The sequence below is a fragment of the Eschrichtius robustus genome, chromosome 4 (assembly GCF_028021215.1).
Source record: "Eschrichtius robustus isolate mEscRob2 chromosome 4, mEscRob2.pri, whole genome shotgun sequence".
Lineage (NCBI taxonomy): Eukaryota > Metazoa > Chordata > Mammalia > Artiodactyla > Eschrichtiidae > Eschrichtius > Eschrichtius robustus.
In genome coordinates, this window is record NC_090827.1 from 15,901,318 (window position 1) to 15,922,125 (window position 20,808).

Consider the following 20,808-nt stretch of genomic DNA (forward strand, 5'->3'; position numbering starts at 1 on the left):
TTTTTCACTGGAGAGTTATTTTTTTATATAAAGATAAACTGAAATGAATTGTGATGTTCAATAGGAACATGGTAAACATGTATGTTTATGAGACTGACTCCTAGGCAGCTATTAACAATGACTCTGTATACATGCACCCTATGTTCATAGCAGCACTATTCACAATAGCCAAGACATGTAAACAACCTGTCAATCGACAGGTGAATGGATAAAGAAGATGTACAGGGACTTCCCTGGTGGTCCAGTGGTAAAGAATCCACCTTCCAACGCAAGGGACGCAGGTTTGATCTCTCGTGGGGGAACTAAGACCTCACATGCCGTGGGACAGATAAGCCTGTGTGCTACAACTACTGAGCTTGTGCACCTCAACGAGAGAGCCCGCGTGCTGCAAACTACAGAGTGCACATGCTCTGGAGCCCGCACAGAACTAGAGAGAGAAAAACCCACATGCCACAACTAGAGAGAAGCCTGCACGCCGCAACAAAAGATCCCGCATGCCTCAACAAAGATCCCGTGTGGGGCTTCCCTGATGGCGCAGTGGTTGAGAATCTGCTTGCCAATGCAGGGGACACGGGTTCGAGCCCTGGTCTGGGAGGATCCCACATGCCGCGGAGCAACTGGGCCCGTGAGCCACAATTGCTGAGCCTGCGCGTCTGGAGCCTGTGCTCCGCAGCAGGAGAGGCCGCGATAGTGAGAGGCCTGTACACCGCAATGAAGAGTGGCCCCCGCTTGCCGCAACTAGAGAAAGCCCTCGCACAGAAACGAAGACCCAACACAGCCAAAAATAAATAAATAAATTAATTAAATTAAATTAAAAAAAAAAAAAACCAAGGTGCTATAGAAGCACTTTTAAAAAAAAAAAGATCCCGTGTGCTGCAGCTAAGACCCGATGCAGCCAAAAAATAAATAAATAAAGGGGAAAAAAGGGCTAGCCATCACAGCCTTATTTTAAAAAAAAGACGTGGTACATATACACCATGGAATACTACTCAGCCATAAAAAAGGACAAAATAATGCCATGTGCAGCAACATGGATGTACCTAGAGATTATCATACTAAGTGAAATGAGTCAGAAAGAGAAAGATAAATACAATAGTACTTATAGGTGGAATCTAAAATATGACACAGATGAACCTACCTATGAAACAGAAAAAGGGACATAGAGAAGAGACTTATGGTTGCCAAGGGGGAGGGGGTGGGGGAGGGAGGGATTGGGAGTGTGGGGTTAGCAGATGCAAATTATATAGAGAATGGATAAACAACAAGGTCCTACTGTATAGAACAGGGAACTATATTCAATATCCTGTGATAAACCATAATGGAAAAGAATATGAAAAAGAATGTGTGTGTGTGTGTGTGTGTGTATATATATATATATATATATATATATATATATATGTATAACTGAGTCACTTTGCTGTACAGCAGTAATTAACACAACACTGTAATTTAATTATACTTCAATTAAAAAATTTAAAAAAATGATGCTGTAGAAGTCTATCTAATAATACATGGATACTGCAACATTATGTTTTAAGTAAAAAATATATATTTAGAACCCTTATTTTAAAATCCTATTTATCCTAAGAAAATTCCAGTAGTATACATATCAATCTTTTTTAAAGCTACCTCTGGATGACAAAATGACAGGATTATAGGTATTTTTTTCTTTGAACATTTTTCTGTGTTTCCCAAATTTTCTATAATGAATATATATTTGCAATCTAAAAATGATGCTAACAAAATTAAATATATACAACAGACTCTAAAATGAAATACTGGTTACATATATATGTTTTTCTGTGGACTATTAGTGAGTCCAACCTATGAGCCTTGGACAACTTATTTTACGAGGCCATGAAAAGGACAAGCAGATGTTTGACAGGTAGAGTTGCATTTAGCATTCCAAAAGGCAATTTAATCCACTCAACTTCACAAAACTCCAAATGTCATGGAATTGTCAGTATAAATTGCTTACCAACACACTGGCAAGCCAATATCATAAACTTTTAGAGAAAGACAGGTCTTGAAGATCCTAGGCTTATTCCCTCATTTTACAGAGAAGGAGATACGGGCTCCGAGCATTCTGTTTAAGTGACCAACTGAAGGTCAGTTGGTGATAGAACTAGGCCTAGCACATAAGACTCCTGACCCCTAGTCCCATGCTGTTTTCTAAACTCAAAATGCTTTAGTTACTTGTGTTTGAGTCTTCCTAAAGACAATGTTCAGCTTGTGCTTATGGATACTGAAAGCATGCCATACATAGGAAAAGAGATCTGCATGTATATTAAACATCTTTGTAATACATCTATTTAGAGTCTGCCTTCATTAGTTATTTATGACGGGTACAAGCTGTGATGTGCCCCACTTCTCTTTTCCATTTCCAGTGCTGTTAATTAAGTCGTTCAGAGAGTTTAGAAAAAGACAAAGCGGGAAACGTTTCATTGTGACTTAAGGAAATTTAACTTCAGAGTATTCAGAGGATTTAAAAAAAATATTATGCATCTGTAATGAAAATGACAGTTTTAAAGCATCACTACATTCAGCCTTTCGAACACATCACAGTGGTTTCTGTTCTCGTAACACCCTACAGCATGAGGACACATGCAGTCAAATGGCACTACTTGCAGGAAGCAAGGGCCATGAACCACGTACTCGTGGCTGTCCTTCCTTCGTAGTCCTTTAGACAAATCTCCTGGAGTGTCATTTAACACTGAAGCGGCCATGAAGAGCTTCCTTACATTCTAAGTGGTAGCCATGTCATTCCAGAGGTGGCAGAACCTCAAAATATTTCTCAGGGTCATTCAGTTTCCTCTGAGACAATAACTCATCAAGAATATGAAGACCTACTATGTATCTAACACTGTGAGAAATACATAAATTTATAGGGCTGTTCTCTTAGTCTACCAAGGAGCTTAAAAGCTTAGCTGGGGAGATGGAACGACTAGTGACATGATGAGAAAACCACGGAGTGCTAAAGCAGACAGGGAGATAAAGGCATCACGTGCTGCAGCAAAACTGGGGGCAGAATCATGTAGTACTTCTGGAGAAATGATAGGCTTAGAGATGAGATGGATTAGAAAGGGCCAGAGAGTGGAAGAGAAGCTTTCTGAAGAAGTCATCATGTTGAAACTTGCTACAGGGTTAGGATTAGGGCTGCGTGGCAATGGCAGCCCTTGTCTTCACTCTGGACGCCCCTGGTGGAGGGGAGAGCAAGTTCTAGGGAGTTAAGGTTGCGCTGAGGTGTTCGGAGAACATGTCAGCTCCCGTTGACCCGAGGTTTTGCAATCACTCTCCTGAGGCCCACAGGAAGAGTAGCCAGCTGCCTGAAGCGTCTTCATCTTGGAACTCCCTCTACATCTCTGCAGTTCAGGCTATGGAGAGCGGGAGGGCCTAGGGAAGCAGGGAACTGTCCTGGTACTTGGGTAGATTTCCTTCACTTTCCTATAAACTGACTGACAAAGGACTAGGGATTTCTACGTCCAGTTTCTCTACGAGTATCAGGAAAGCAGTTACACCTCACCGTCCGCATGAGAAGCTGGAAGAGAGCAGCAAGGGGGATTGAAAAAGGGCCTCTTCACTTGGTATTTTAAGATTAAAATGAGAAACTGCAGTTTGACCTCAACTAGACTGAGACCCCAAGAGCTCACTCACCATAGACTATGACAGTTGCGGTTGTGCTTTTCCTCTTGGCGACGATGTTTTTGGCCACACAAGTATAGTTGGCAGTATCTGAGAGGCGGGCCTGCTTGATGATGAGGTTGTGATCAATAGTAATATAAAAATTCCGATCTTCAACAGGATCAATGATGTCTTCATTTTTCAACCATTCCACCTAAAGATGCACGAGAGAAACAGATAAATTCCCAGTATGGATCCCTTGACGGCTGTCTGTCCTAACTTTTGTTTTGCAGTGTGACTAACATTGGTCCACGCCATGAACTTCTGCAAACTGGAGGAAGTAACTTTCCGAGGTCACATTAAGTATGACTCACCTGCCAAACATGCTGATTCTGTCTGTACTACATTATTCTCAAATGTCAATGACCCAACTGGGAAATACAGTGTTCAAATTGTTTTCACTTTGCCCTCCAGGCAGGAATTGGGGATGTGCACTGCCAACTTCAGAACCCAATCAAAAATAATAGGCTAAGCATTTCAGACTGAGCGCAAACCTTTTGCTATTTGATTTGTTTACTCTTGGCAACGTACCTGCTGCTTTTCAGCAAAGAATATAAGGACTATTAAAAAAAGCTCAAAAGGCATCTTAGACATCGTGTACCTCTAATAAAACAACATTTGGATGATTTATGTGTAACATATGGATTAAATTCCCCTAAAAGTGCACTTACTTTAAAATATAGCAAACACATATTTAGAGATGTATCTAAGCCAAAATCTTGGGAGGAAAAAAAAAAAAAAAAGGTTTTCTACTAACTCTCAATATAATCTAAATAGCATATAAGTCATAGTCAAATCTCTCCTTTTGGCTATCTCTAGCATCAAATCTTTGGCTCATGGTTTGCTTCTGGAGAACCTGACCTAAGACATGACTGTTCAAAACTACTGAACTATTTTTCCTGTGCAAATATCAGTTTAGCAACAGCAATGTTATCCTTACAGAATGAAAGGAGGGAAATATATCTGTATAAGATGTCCTTATGAAGGATAAACTATTTCTTGTTCCATAAATTGCTTTTTTCCCCCTATGCACAGGTTTTTCCATAAAGCAAAACAACACTGATATTTACCACACTTAAACTTTCCTTTTGCATTAGTGTGGCTACCCATACAAGTAACCTTTAATGGTAGGGAGTCAATAGTATTGCCATTTTCAAAATCTTAAGGAGCTTCCCTTGCACCGCAAGAGGTCTGGAAATTAATCTCTAAATCTGTCAGTGGGCTGGATGTTACACAGCTCTCAATTACATCTAACACAGGGACTCTAAGACAATGCTTCCCTAATCCTTAGAAGAGAGGACAAAATCTAAAGGGAAAAATAAAATACAATCATCTGGAAATAAACATATGAGGATGTAGATAAGAGTAACTATTTGTAATGACATAAATTTTGAAATAGCTAAACAGTGTTGATATTTACACTAATGGAAGTGAGGAAGTGTGAAATCCATCTAAAATAGTGGAGTTTTAAAACATGCATTTTGTTTTCAATAAAGACAGCACATTCAGTCCTGTGCTTGGATATATTTGACGAGAGATGCACACTCACTTGACCTGGATTTTCTCAAACTTCAGCCCCACATGTGTGGTAATATGATCTTGCTACAAGTGCAAGAGGAAAGGCAGCAAGAGTCAGACTATTAGAAAACTGCTTGATGATAATTGAAAGCTGACGTTAATATCTTCTGAAGCTAATCTTTATACAGATTATCTTTGCCGTTCGAAAGAAAGCTTTCCACTTACAGAAGGTCCTGTTGGGCTCCCCTGATTTGTTCTTAGATCCCGTGTGTGCGTGCGTGCGTGTGTGTGTGTGTGTGTGTGTACGCACGCACAATTTTCTTTCAAGGACCCATACCTTCTACTTTGCTTTGTGAAGGATGGCCCTCAGGCTCCTAGATGTTTTGCTTCGAAGTACCTAGGGGTTCACAGCTCCCCCCCAACTTTCTCCTTTGTTGTGACCTCACAGGTGTGGAAACAAGCCCTGTGTCCAATCAGGTTGGAACCTGAGTTGTTACTCTCCAGAGTTGCCCGGCAGGGTGCGCGCTGAAGCTACCTCCTTGAGACATCTCCTAAACGTATACTTTCTGGGCTCCTTCTTTTCTCTCCTGCTTGCTCCACCCACTTACAGGACTCTCCTGGGAGCACTTCTATAACAAACCGTTTGCATTCAAACCTCTGCCTCGTGGTTTGCTTCTGGAGAACCTGATCTAAGTCAGGACTGTTCGAAACTATGGTTTCTTCTATGTACATAGTAGTTAACAACAGTAATGCTATACTGATCGTAATGACACAAAGAGATCCCAAGGGATACTGCAAACCACCTGTTTATTTGAAAAGTTTATTACATGGAAGAAAAAAAGGATTCTGCACTGCTGGCAAAACATTTAAAAAGACTCGCGTGATTACTGGGTATATGATCTCTACTTTCTCATACGTGACTCTGTTATTTTCCTCAGGTGTCTCTCATCAACATCGGAGCAGTGATTATGACCTGAGATTCGAGGACCCCTAGAAATGCTGAGGCAGTACCCCTGGACCCTGTGAGGGACATGGCCCTCCTCCCCTAATTCTGGCTTTCACCCAGGGAAACTCTGCTTTGATTTATTCTCTACACTGGGCTTGCCTGTATGCCTTTGTTTGAAGAAACAATGACGTCTACAGAGAGAAAAGAGCTGTAGGAATGAAGAAAGGACCCAAGGACTCGGGCTTTTAGCAAGATGCCCCCCTCCCAGTTCCCTATGCCCCAGAACTCCCAGTCTTGTCACCAAGTCCTGTTTTGAGACCTGATCTCCAGGAGAAGCTCAGGTCTGGACCACAGATCATCACTCACCTCCTGCACTAGAATCACCATCTTGCTCAGCACATCTCCATCACCCACCCTCCAAAACTTCTGAAACCCTTCCTCACTACCTTGGAACACGCCACCAACATATTCCAAAATTTCAACCTCTGTTCAGATTGTTTTCTTCACTTTTCTCTAACTAAATCCTAGCTCTTCATGATGCTGCTCTTTCTTCTAGAGTCCTCTCAAGTGGGGGATGTTTGATTTCCCAAACCCAATATACCACGAGGCCTGGGGATTCAGTAACTGTCCTCCTTGATCCACATTGTCTGCTCTACCTTCGCATCCTTGCAGTGAAACGTGGCTGTGCAAAGCCATGTTGAGTGGCGTAATCTTACGTTCATGATGACAGAACTCAAGTGGGCCCTAAATTCTGCCAAAAGATGGTATGATATTTTCATCGTCTGTTCACTGTTCCACACTCCCAGACAGCTATTTCACACCTTCTCCTCTCTGCTTAAACACTACCTCCCCCGCTATCCTTTCGGCCAGCGACCAAGATTTCCATGTCACGGAGAAAACTGACAATCTCCAGACATCTCCCAAAGCTCCCACCTACCACCCCTGTTCTGCACCCTCCCTCTTGTTACTAGGGCAGCTCTCTCCTCCTGTGTGTCACCTCTCACTTGTAGTCTGCACCCCATTCCTGTTCTCTTATTCAAGGGCAAGCCCCAGAAATTCTCCTCTCTCTCTTACATCATTAATTTCCCACTACACAGAATCATTTCCACCAGCGTACAGACACGTGGTTACTTTTCACAACTTAAAAGAAAATCCCTCCCCACTCACTTCTGCCTTTAGTCACCCCCACGTTCCTCTGCTCACCTTAAAAGACGCCGTGGAATACCTGTTTGTACATTCTCTCCATCTCCTGTCCTCTTCACCTCTACTGAATCCGCGCTAATTCACACTGACCTCCACTGTCAGAACTGCTCTCTTTCAAAGGTACCAATTCCTTTCACCTTGTTAGCTGGACTGCTGAGGTTTCAGTACTTGACTTACTTGACTCAGCATTAGCATCTGAGCCCGTCGGTTTCTCCCTCCTCCTCGCCTGCTTTCTCCAGGCGGGGCACTTTCTTACTTTTTGTCCCATCTCCCCCCATTACCCCACAGCTTCCTTGGGCTTAGGTCTGTTCTCCCTGGGTAGCTCTGTCCTTGGACCTCTTCTTTTTTCTATTTTCCATCCTTTCTTGGTGAGCTCATCCAGTCTCATGCAGATGACTCCTAAATTTATCTCCAGTCTAGACCCCGTCCTTGAACTTCAGACTCATATATCCAACTGCCTTCTTGCAACTCCACTGGGTTGTCTGATAACGACCTCCCGAACTGCCCTCCAAACCTGTTCCTCCCACAACCGTACCCGTCTCAGTTAAGGCCAACTCCATCCTTCTAGTGACTTAGACAGAAACCTCAGGCTTGGCCTTGACTCCTCTCTTCCTCTCCCCTTTGCTGATTTGATGTCAGAGCAGCATTATCAGAATCTAACCACTTCTTGTCCCCTCAGCACCACTCCCTTCCCCGAGCAGGTCACCATCATTTCTCTCCTGGATTACTGCAACAACTTTCTGTCTGTATCTTTACTTTTCCCCTTGGTCCTAACATCTACTCTCAACACAGCAGAGTGATCCTTAAGCCCTAAGTCAGATCACGCTACACCTCACCTCCAACCCTCCAGTGCCTCCCAATATCGCTCAGTGTCAACCCCCAAATCCTTACGAGGACCCACAAGGTCCTGCATCACCAGGAACCCTGACCTCCCTGAGATCACCTAGTTTGCTCTCTCCCTTTCTCTCATCTTTCTAGATGCGACTCCTTTGCTGGGTCTTACGCGCATCAGGGGCGCCCCTGCCTTGGGGATGTCGAGTCTGTTGGGGCGCCTGCCTGGAATAATCTCTCCCCCAATAAGTCTGCTCTCTTCCCTCCTTCAGGTCTTTACTCAGGCGTCCCCCTCTCAGTGAGCCACTTCCTAATCAACCTTTAAAACTGCAACATCTCCCTCTGCGCATGCCTGCAATCTCTCACTCTCTTTTAATCTTCTTCATCTCATGTAGCCTGTATTTTACTTGTTAGTTGTCTCCTCTACCAGGATGTAAGCTCCACGGATTTGGGTCTATTTTTTGAACACTGTTATAGCCCCGTGGCCTGGAATGGGCAGATAGTAGGTGCTTAATTAGTATTTGCTAAATGTATGAACAAAACAACACATGTAGTAGGGTCAAGTCTGTTCTACATGTTTTTAGGTCTCCATAAGGTTGGTGCTTTAACTGTCAAATTTAATAATGAATATATATGGTGAGAGCAATTTTAAACATCCCTTCTAGCTAAGTTCTGCTGGAGATTAAGAACACAAATCTCTACTGCCTAAGATCAAATCCTACAGAGCTGGCCTGGCCTCCATGTGGACTCACTGGAGAAATCATGACACAGAAGAGGGCCTCTGGAATGATGGTAGGAGACCTCCAGTGTTTCACTGCCATTTATAAGAGTCTGAAGTGTCCAGTGGCCGACATGTTTTAACTAAGGCATCTTTGAAAATGGAACTCTCTCTAGCCCACATTATACCTGTATGTCTGCTGCAGAATTTTAAGGTGTTTGAGTAATTATTGCGGAGTTTCATCTAGTAAGCACAGAATCTAGGTGATCACAGTAAACCTGAGACTGTAACACAGCTTCCCAAGAACTTTCCATTTCAATAAACAAAGATGCACCTTGTTATTTCAATTCCATTCCGCAAACACTGAGTACGTACTATGTACTATGCATCGTGTCAAGTGTTGGGGGATAAAGGGGAAAATCAGATAAGTGCTTCCCTGTGGCATTCGCTACATAAGAAGACAAACCTATAAACTAGTAATTACAATGTGACAGAGAAAACAACAGATATGTGCAAGGATGGAAGCAAATCGGGGTTCAAATTATGTGATGAGAGGACATCTGAGAAGGAGACATCTGAACCAGTTTCTCAAGGATGGAGTTAAGCTTGTTGGGAAGGCAAAGGAAAGCGTGGGATGAAGGATGAAGAGGATATTTCAGGAAGAGGAGGCAGCAGGTGCTTCACACAGGCTTGAATCCTCTTGGGAAGCCTGAGCACTGGACAGTGGAGGGAGAAGCTGCTTTCAGGAAATCACTGAGGGACTCCCATGCTGTGATCCACTGAAGGGTTTAAAGAGAAGAGGCATTACGATGCTTTGCTGTAAGAATGACTATTTTAGGGGGCCGTGCGGATTACCAGGGAGGCACAGTGGAAGCTGGAAACCAGTTAAAAAGGCCACTGTCGTAGTCCTGGTGAAAGACCATGAAGACTGAACTAAGGAAGGACCAAGGGGACTGCGGAGAAAAGAATGGATACAGAAAGTCATTTGAAGGGGCAAGGGATATGGCAGAAGAGTTGCCTGTATGTGGAAAGGAGGGGACAAGACAAAACCATCTCGTTTCTGGCGTGGGGACCTGTGTGTAGATCAGGGATAAAGGAGGCAGACAAGATTTAAGGGCTGAAAGGATAATGATGAGTCGATTTGGCTGATCTTACAAGGAATCCAGATAGTACAGCATAATTCTCTACAACAGCTAAATTGCTCAAAATTCTCCAGTTATTTCCATGAAAAGGGTGATTTTTTTCCTCTAAAGTTTTGAAATACAAAAATAACAATAATAAAACCCTCATTACTTCTGCTTCTCTTAGATCATAGCACTAAGAACAGAACACAGATATTGATTAAAAGGATAAAACAACATTTATTCCCATTTTGGTTAATTAAATACTCAGGAAAGGATGTATGGGAGGGAAAACAATGTGTGAGAATAATTCTGTTTATTGTGTAAAGGGTTGTCTGAATCACCAAGATAAATCAATATAAAAGCCTGACAGATTTATTCTTTTATTAAAAATATATATCCTGGGCTTCCCTGGTGGCGCGGTGGTTGAGAATCTGCCTGCCAATGCAGGGGACACGGGTTCGAGCCCTGGTCTGGGAAGATCCCACATGCCGCGGAGCAACTGGGCCCGTGAGCCACAACTACTGAGCCTGCGCGTCTGGAGCCTGTGCTCCGCAACGGGAGAGGCCGCGATAGTGAGGGGCCTGCGCACCGCGATGAAGAGTGGCCCCCGCTTGCCACAACTAGAGAAAGCCCTCGCACAGAAACGAAGACCCAACACAGCCAAAAGTTAAAAAAAAAAAAAAAAAAAAAAAATATATATATATATATATATATATATATATATATATATATATCCTTTTCATGCAGTATCTCCACAACTCAACACCATCAAATAAAGTGACACTCTTCCATTTGAAGTAACTTTACAGTGAGTCTCCTTACATAAAACTGTATATAAAATCCCAAGAAACAATTTGTAGTGCTAGAAATTAATTGTATTGAGCATTGAAGTATTTAATTATACTTTTGCAATGCTACTTATTTGTAAGCTAATCTTGGTTAATCAGGAGTCAGTACTTGGGTATGGCCTCTGAATTCTGTTCATATTTTGTTCATTTCAGTGCTTCTTGTGGACTTCACCCTGAGACTTGGCTTCTTCTCACCCCTCCCATTTAGCAAACCATTTGATTTATACAAGGGAGAAGTCTTTCTAAGTTAGAAGTTATTTTTAGCTATGTCTAAAGCATTCAAAAAGAGAGAAAAATAGGTTGAAGTTCAGAAAACAATAAAAGGCTTCACCCATAAACCATAACTTGTCAGGGTTGCAGTGAGGCAAAGCACTGTTTCTGCCCTTGTGCCTCAGTAACTGCGGTCTTTTCAATAATTTGGAGCATATTTGAAGTAATTTACTCAAGTGTTTATGAAGACACAGGATTTTGTTAACAGGTAATAAAAATAATTATGAGGAAATGTTAGGACATCCTGTTTGCATAATTTGGTTGCTGTTTGGTATTGATTATCCCATTGTGTGTCACTGCGAATCTTACTGTAAGAAGCAGTTCCTCCAGTACCAGATAAGAGGGCTGCTCTCAGGCCAGACTGCCCGGGTTCAAAACCCATTTCCGTGCCTCTCTTGGGCAAATTTCTTCTGTGTGCCCCAGAGTCCTCACTTATAACATGAGGATAATTATAAAACTGATTCCATAAGGTTTTTGAGGATCAAATGAGTTAATACACAAATTACTTAGTGCTTGGCATATAGTCAACATTCTTAAATTATTATTAACATTACATTAAGAATATCCTACAGGAGTTGGGACAAAATCCAAACAACTCTACAAAAAAACAGAGAAGTGGCATTCATCTAAAAACAAAAAGGAAAGGAGAGATCACAATGGTGGCGTAGGAGGATGTGGAGTTCCCCTCCCCCCATGAACACGTCAAAAACACACCTACATGTGGAGCAGTTCTCACTGAAAACAAACTGGAGGCTGGCAGAAAGACTCCTGTACCGCCAAGGCTATAAGAAAGATCCTCACAGAATCGAGTAAGAAGGGAAGAGAAACACGATCAGGTCAGGACCTGTGCCCCTGGAAGGGGACACAGAGAAAAAGGGAGATGACAAGGAGAAAGATCTGCCCTAGGGAGTGGGCAGTTCAAGCCACATCTTGGGTGCCCCAGCCCTGGGGTCCAACAGTGGGAAGACGAGTCCCCTTAGCTGGTTTGAAAACAAGTGGGACAAACAGGAGGGCTGTAAGGAACCTAAACTCTGCTTGTAAAGACTGTGCACGTGCTTCCTTACCCCCAGAAACAAGGCAGAAGAAGCAGATTGAAACTGCCTGGGCCTCGGCCAGTCTCCTGCGACTGCCCCAGCACATGCCACAGTCTGAGCCAAGCACCTGCTCTGGCTCCTCCTGCCCCACGGCACAGCTCCACACTAGGAGGAGTGCCGCAGTGGCTGAGGGGAGCGCACAGTTGTGAAAGACAGAGCTGACTGGGACCCAGAACGTATCTGAATGGGGCAAGGGCAGCCATTGCTGGTGCTTGCAGAGGCAGCACACGGGGAGTGGTCCTGGGCCCTGCATGGGGCTGGAGCCACCACAGCCTGTGCCCCAACCACACCAAGTGCCCACTTCTCTTGCTCCAGCACTGCTCCCCAATGGGGTGAGGGTGAGGGTGCAGGTGCTGGGAGGGGAGAGAGCAGACACTCAGAGGAAATGGAACCAGCTGGGAACTGACACTCAAGGTTTCTGCTCCAGCAACTTGGGACCTGCCTCTGCCCCTAATGAGGTGGCGTTGGCCACTGAGCAGAGGAGAAACCCCAGCTCACACCTGGCTCTGGCTCTAGCACCTCCATCTCAGCCCCACCTCCTACAAAGGTGAAAGCTGCCATACCCTCAGGGAAGATGTGAGTCATAATCATGTCAGATCCAGCTCTTCCACCAAAGCCACTGGGCACAAACATACTGTATAGGGATGCTCCCATACAAGAACACTACTTCAAAACCAGAATAGGTAATTGTTTCACCTAATACCATAGAGACACAGAAAGTTAAGCAAAATGAGAAGACAGAGAAATTTGTTTCAAATGAAAGAATAAGAGAAAAACCCTGGAAATGCAAGCAATGAAACAAATAAATAATTTATCAGATAAAGCGTTCAAAGCACTGGTAATGAGAATGCTAACTGAATTAGGGAAAATAATAGATGAACACAATGAGAATTTTAACAAAGGACTAGAAAATAAAAAAGAACCAGTCAGAACATAAGAATAGAATAAGTGAAATGAAAAACCACTACAAGGAATTAACAGCAGACTAAGTGATACAGAAGAATGCATAAGTGATCTAGAAGACAGAATGGAAATCACCCAATCAGAACAGGAAAAAAATTTTTAAATGAAAGTAGTTGAACAGACCTTTGAGACAACAAGTGTACCAATACGAGAATTATAGGGGGCCCAGAAGGTGAGGAGAGAGAGAAAAGGACTGAAAATGCATTTGATGAAATTATTGCTGAACACTTCCTGAACCTGAAGAAGGAAACAGATATTCAGATACAGATAAACCCAAACAGACCCACACCAAGACATGTCATAATTAAAATGGCAAGAGTTAAAGAGAGTTTGAAAGGCAGCAAGACAAAAAAAAGAATCATATACAAGGGAACCTCAACAAGGCTATTAGCTGATTTTCCTGCAAACATTGCAGGCCAAAAGGGTGTGGCATGATATATTTAAAGCGCTGAAAGAGAAAAACCTCCAGCTTAGGATCACTATCCAACAAGATTATAATTCAGAATTGAAGGAGAGGTAAAGAACTTCTCAGAAAGCAAGAACTAAGGAGTTCATCAATGCTAAACCTATCCTAAAAGAAATGTTAAAGGGTCAGTGAAAAGACTACAACAATTAGTAAGAATCTAAAAGAAAAGAAAAATCCCACGAGTAAAGGCAAATATATAGTAAAGGCTATGGATCAACCACTTAAATAGGCTAGTACGAAGACTAAAAGAAAAAAAAAAATTTAAATCCAGTATAACTACAACAGACACTGAAGAGACAAACATAAAGATGTAAAATATGACATCAAAAACATAACATGTGAGGGAGAGGAATAAAAAAATGTAGATATTTTGGAATGGTTTTGAACTTAAATGACTACTATTTTAAAAGAAGTAGATATAGTTATAGGTCAACATATATGGACCACATGGTTACCACAAATCAAAACCTACAACAAATACACAAAAGCCAGAGAGAAAGGAACACCAGCATACCAATAAAAAAAATCATCAAACCACAAGAGAAGAAACTAAAAGAGAAGAACAGAGAAGAACTACAAAAACAACCAGAAAAGAAGTAACAAGGGTACAGAGACAAAATGGTGGAGTAGAAGGACATGAGCTCCCCTCTTCTTACAAAAACACCAAAATTACAACTAACTGCTGAACAACCATTGACAAAAAAATGCTGGAACCTACCAAAAAAGATACCCTACATCCAAAGACAAAGAAAAAGCCACAAGACAGTAGGAGGGGCACAATCGTGATAAAATCAAATCCGATACCTACTGAGTGGGTGACCAACAAACTGGAAGATAATTATACCACAGAAATTCTCCCACAGGAGTGAAAGTTCTGAGCTCCACATCAGGTTCCCCAGCCTTGGGGTCTGGTAACAGGAAGAGGAGTCCCCAGAGAATCTGGCTTTGAGGTTACCAGGGTTTCATCACAGAAATTCCACAGGACTGGGGGAAACGGAAACTCCACTATTGGAGGCCGCCAATAAGGTCTCATGTGCACCAGGACTCAGGGTAAAAAGCAGTGACCTCATATGAGACTGGGCCCGACCTACCTGCTAGTATTGGAGGGTCTCCTGTGGACATGGGGGGCGACTATGGCTCACTGAGGGGACAAAGACACAGGCGGCGGTAGTTCTGGGATGTACTCATCAGCGTGAGGCCTCCTGGAGGCTGTCATTTTTTTGCCAGGACCTGACCCAACTCAACAGCATGTGGGCTCCAGTGCTGGGATGCCTCAGGCCAAATGGCTGAAAGGCTGGCAACACATTCCCATCTATCAGCAGGTGGGCTGCTTAGAGTCTTCCTGAGCACACAGATGTCCCCTAAGCACACCCCTCAACATGGCCCAACACACCAGAGGGACAAGACCCAGCTCCACCCACAACTGGGAAGGAAACAGTCCCTCCCACCAGGAAACCTGCACAAGCCTCTTGGACAGCCTCATTCACCAGAGGGCAGAGAGAAGAAGCAAGGACAACTACAACCATGCAGCCTGTGGAACGGAAACTGCAATCACAGAAAGTTAGACAAAATGAGATAGCAGAGGATTATGTGCCAGATGAAGGAACAAGATAAAACCCCAGAAGAACAACTAAGTGAAGTGGAAATAGGCACTCTACCTGAAAAAGAATTCAGAGTAATGATAGTTAGGGGGATCCAAGATCTCAGAGAAGAATGGAGACACAGATCAGGAAGATACAAGAAATGTTTAACAAAGACCTAGAAGAACTAAAGAACAAACATAGATGAACTACACAATAACTGAAATGAAAAATACACTGGAAGGAATCAACAGCAAAATAACTGAGGAAGGATAAGTGAGCTGGAAGAGAGAAGAGTAGAAATCACTGCCACAGAACAGAATAAAGAAAAAAGAATGAAAAGAAATGATGACAATCTAAGAGACCTCTGGGACAAAAATAAATGCACCAACGTTCAAATATGGGGGTCCCATAAGAAGAGAGAGAGAAAGAACCTAAGAAAATATTTGAAGAGATAATAACCTGAAAACTTCCCTAACATGGGAAAGGAAACAATCACCAAAGCCCAGGAAGCACAGAGTCCCAGGCAGGATAAACCCAAGGAGGAACACACCGACACACACAGTAATTAAATTGATAAAAAATAAAGACAAAGAAAAAAATTAAAAGCAGCAAGGAAAAAGCAACAAATAACATACAAGGGAACTTCCATAAGGTTATCAGCTGATTTCTCAGTAGAAGTCTGCAGGCCAGAAAGGAGTGGCATGATATATTTAAAGTGATGAAAGGGAAGAACCTACAACCAAGAATACTCTACCTATCAAGGCTCTCATTCCGATTCCACAGAGAAATCAAAAACTTTACAGACAAGCAAAAGCTAAGAGAATTCAGTACCACCAGACCAGCTTTGCAACAAATGCTAAAGAAACTTCTCTAGGAGGAATAGAAAAGGCCCCATCTAGAAACAAGAAAATTACGAATGGAAAAGCTCACCAGTAAAGACAAACAGTAAAGGTAGGAAATCATCCACACACAAATATGATATCAAAACCATCAATTGTGAGGAAGAGGGCACAAATGCAGGATACCAGAAATGCATTTGAAATTAAAAGAACAGCAACTTAAAACAATCTTATTTATATACACACTGCTATATCATAACCTCATGGTAACCTCAAACCAAAAATCTACAATAGATACACACACACAAAAGAAAAAGTAATCCAAACACAACACTAAAGTCAGTCATCAAATCACAAGAGAACAAAAGAGGAAGGAAAGAAAAAAAAAACTTACAAAAACAAATCCAAAACAATTAACAAAATGGCAATAAGAACATACATATCAATAACTACCTCAAATATAAATGGATTAAATGCTCCAACCAAAAGACATAGATTGGCTGAATGGATACAAAAATAAGACCCATATACATGATGTCTACAAGAGACCCACTTCGGACCCAGGGACACATACAGACTGAAAATGAGGGGATGGAAAAAGATATACCATGCAAATGGAAATCAGAAGAAAGCTGGAGCAGAAATACTCATATCACAAAATAGACTACAAAATAAAGACTGTTACAAGAGATAAAGAAAGACACTACATAATAATCAAGGGATCAATCCAAGAAGATATAACAATTGTAAACATATATGCACCCAACATAGGAGCTCCTCAATATATAAGGCAAATACAAACAGCCATAAAAGAAGAAATCGAAAGTAACACAATAATAGCTAAAACTTTAACACCCCACTTTAATCAATGGATAGATCATCCAGACAGAAAATCAATAAGAAAACATAGGCCTTAAATGACACATTAGACGAGATTGACTTAAGTGATATTTATAGAGCATTCCATCCAAAAGCAGCAGAATACACATTCTTCTCAAGTACATGGAACATCCTCCAGGATGATCACATGCTGGGCCATGAAGTGAGCCTCGGTAAATTTAAGATAATTGAAATCATACCGAGTATCTTTTCCAAACACAACACTATGAGATTAGAAATCACCTACAAGGAAAAAAAAACTGTAAAACACACAAACACATGGAGATTACAAAATATGCTACTGAACAACCAATAGATCACTGAAGAAATCAAAGAGGAAATCAAAAATTACCTAGAGACAAATGAAGACGAAAGCACAATGATCCAAAACCTATGGGACATGGCAAAAGCAGTTCTAAGAGAGAAGTTTATAGCAATACAATCTTACTTCAGGAAACAAGAAAAATCACAAAGAACCTATCCTTACACCTAAAGCAACCAGAGAAAGAAGAACAAACAAAACCCAAAGTTAGTAGAAGGAATGAAAGCATAAAAATCAGAGCAGAAATAAATGGAAATAGAAATGAAGAAACCAATAGAAAAGATCAATGAATCTAAAAACTGGTTCATTGAAAAGATAAACAAAATTGAAAAACCTTTAGCCAGACTCATCAAGAAAAAAAGGAAGAGGACTCAGATCAATAAAATTGGAAATGAAAACAGAGAAGCTACAAAGGACACCACAGAAATACAAAGGATCATAAGAGACTACCACAAGCAACTATATGCCAATTAAATGGACAAATTGGAAGAAACGGACAAATTCTTAGATAGGTACAATCTCCCAAGACTGAACCAAGAATAAACAGAAAATACAAACAGACCTATGACAAATACTGAAATTGAAACTGTGATTAAAAAACTTCCAACAAACAAAAGTCCAGGACCAGATAGCTTCACAGGTGAATTCTATCAAACATTTTGAGAAGAGTTAACACCTATCCTTCTGAAACTATTCCAAAAAATCGCAGACAAAGGAACACTCAGAAACTCATTCTATGAGCCTACAATCACCCTGATACCAAAACCAGACAAAGACATCACACGCAAAAAAGAAAATTACAGGCCAATATCACTGATCAACATAGACACAAAAATCCTCAACAAAATACTAGCAATCCAAATCCAACAATACTTTAAAAGGATCATACACCATGATCAAGTGGGATTTATCCCAGGGATGCAAGGAGTTTTCATTATCCCCAAATCAATAAATGTGACACAACACATCAACAAACTGAAGAATGAAAACCATATGATCATCTCAATAGATGAAGAAAAAGCTTTTGACAAAACCCAACACCCAATTATGATAAAAACTGTCTAGAAAGTGGGCACAGAGAGAACATACCTCAACATAATAAAGGGTATATATGACAAACCTACAGCTAACATCATACTCAATGGTGAAAATGTAAAAGCATTTCCTCTAAGATCAAGAACAAAACAAGGATGTCCACTCTTGCCACTTTTATTCAACATAGTATTGGACGTTCTAGCCACAGCAATCAGAAAAGAAAAAGAAATAAAAGGAATCCAAACTAGAAAAGAAGAAGAAAAACTGTCATTGTTTGCAGATGACATAATACTACACATAAAAATCCTAAAGACGCTACCAGAAAACTACTAGAGCTCGTCAATGAACTTGGTAAAGTTGCAGGTTACAAAATTAATACACAGAAATCTGTTGCATTTCTATACACTAACAATAAAAGATCAGAAAGAGAAATTCAAGAAACTATCCCATTTACCATCACATCAAAAAGAATAAAATACTTAGGAATCAACTTACCTCATGAGACTAACTGTACTCCAAAAACTATAGGACACTGATGAAAGGAATCAAAGACAACACAAAAAAAGGAAAGATATACCATGTTCTTGGATTGGAAGAATCAATATTGTCAAAATGATTATACTGCCCAAGACAATCTAGAGATTTAATGCAATCCCTATCAACTTACCAATGACATTCTTCACAGAACTAGAACAAAAAAGATCTTAAAACTCGGATGAAGACACAAAAGACCCCAAATAGCCAAAGCAATCTTGAGAAAGAAAAATGGAGCTGGAGGAATCAGGCTCCCTGACTTCAGACTATATATACTACAAAGCTACAGTCATCAAAATAGTATGGTACTAACACAAAAACAGAAATATAGATCAATGGAACAGGATAGAAAGTCCAGAGATAAACCCATGCACGTATGCTTAATTAATCTATGACAAAGGAGGCAAAACTATATAATGGAGGAAAGACATACTCTTCAACAAATGATGCTGGGAAAACCGGACACCTGCATGTAACAAAAAAGGAAATTAGAAAACTCTTAAACACCATACATAAAAATAAACTCAAAATGGATTAAAGACCTAAATGTAAGACTGGATACTAAAAAAACTCTTAGAGGAAAACATAGGCAGAACACTCTGACATAAATCACAGAAAGATCTTTTTAGGTACATCTCCTGGAGCAATGGAAATAAAACCAAAAATAAACAAATGGGACCTAATTAAACTGAAAACCTTTTGCACAGCAAAGAAAAACATAAACAAAACAAAAAGACAACCCACAGAATGAACTAGAACAAATAATCCTAAATGTTTTATGGAACCACAAAAGGCTCCGAACAGCCAAAGCAATCTTGAGAAAAAAGAACAAACCTGAAGGTATCATGCTCCCTGACTTCAGACTATACAACAAAGCTACAGTAATCAAAACAGTATGGACAAACAATCTATGCTGGAGAGGGTGTGGAGAGAAGGGAATCCTCCTACACTGTTGGTGGGAATGTAAATTGGTACAGCCATTATGGAGAACAGTATGGAGGTTCCTTAAGAAACTAAAAACAGAGCTACCATATGATCCAGCAATCCCACTCCTGGGCATATATCTGGAGAAAAGCATGGTTCGAAAGGATACATGCACCCCAATGTTCACTGCAGCGCTGTTTACAATAGCCAAGGAATGGAAGCAATCTAAATGTCCATCGAGAGATGAATGGATAAAGAAGATGTGGTACATATCTACAATGGAATATTACCCAGCCATAAAAAAGAACAAAATAATGCCATTTGCAGCAACATGGTTTGACCTAGAGATTGTCGTACTGTGTGAAGTGAGACAAAGAAAAATATCATATGATACTGCTTTTATGTGGAATCTAAAAAGAGACTACAAGTGAACTTACCTACAAAACCGAAATAAGAGTTACAGATGTAGAAAATAAACTTATGGTTACGGGGGAGGGGGGGGGCTAAAAATTGGAAGACTGGTATTGACACATACACATTACTATATGTAAAACAGATAATTAAGAAAGACCTAGTTTATAGCACAAGGAACTCTACTCAGTACTCTCTAATGGCCTATATGGGGAAAGAATCTAAAATAAGTGTGGATATATGTATTTGTATAACAGAGTCACTTTTCTGTACACCTGAAACTAACAGAACATTGTTAATCAACTATACTCCAATATAAAATAAAAATTAAAAAAAGAAAAGAAGTAACAAAATGGCAATAAGAACATACCTATCAATAATCACTTTAAATGTCAATGGACCAAAGGCTCCAATCAAAAGACGTAGGGTGGCTGACTGTATATAAAAACAAGAACCACTGATATGCTATTTAAAAGACACTTCAGAGCTAATCACACAGATTGAAAGTAAGGGGATGGAAAAAGATATTTCATGCAAATGGAAACAACAAGAAAGTAGGGGCAGCAATACTCACATCAGGCAACACAGACTTTAAACCAAAGTCTATAACAAAAGTCAC

General features: G+C 40.9%; 1 protein-coding gene across 2 annotated transcripts in view; it reads right to left on the reverse strand.

The window, feature by feature from the left end:
* Window positions 1-20,808, reverse strand: part of UNC5C (unc-5 netrin receptor C) — a 410,747-nt gene that overhangs the window by 65,034 nt on the left and 324,905 nt on the right. For both annotated transcript variants that reach the window (XM_068542466.1, XM_068542465.1), the window contains exon 5: window positions 3,655-3,835. In XM_068542466.1, the coding sequence (XP_068398567.1) occupies window positions 3,655-3,835 (181 nt within the window). The remainder of the gene's footprint in view (window positions 1-3,654; window positions 3,836-20,808) is intronic.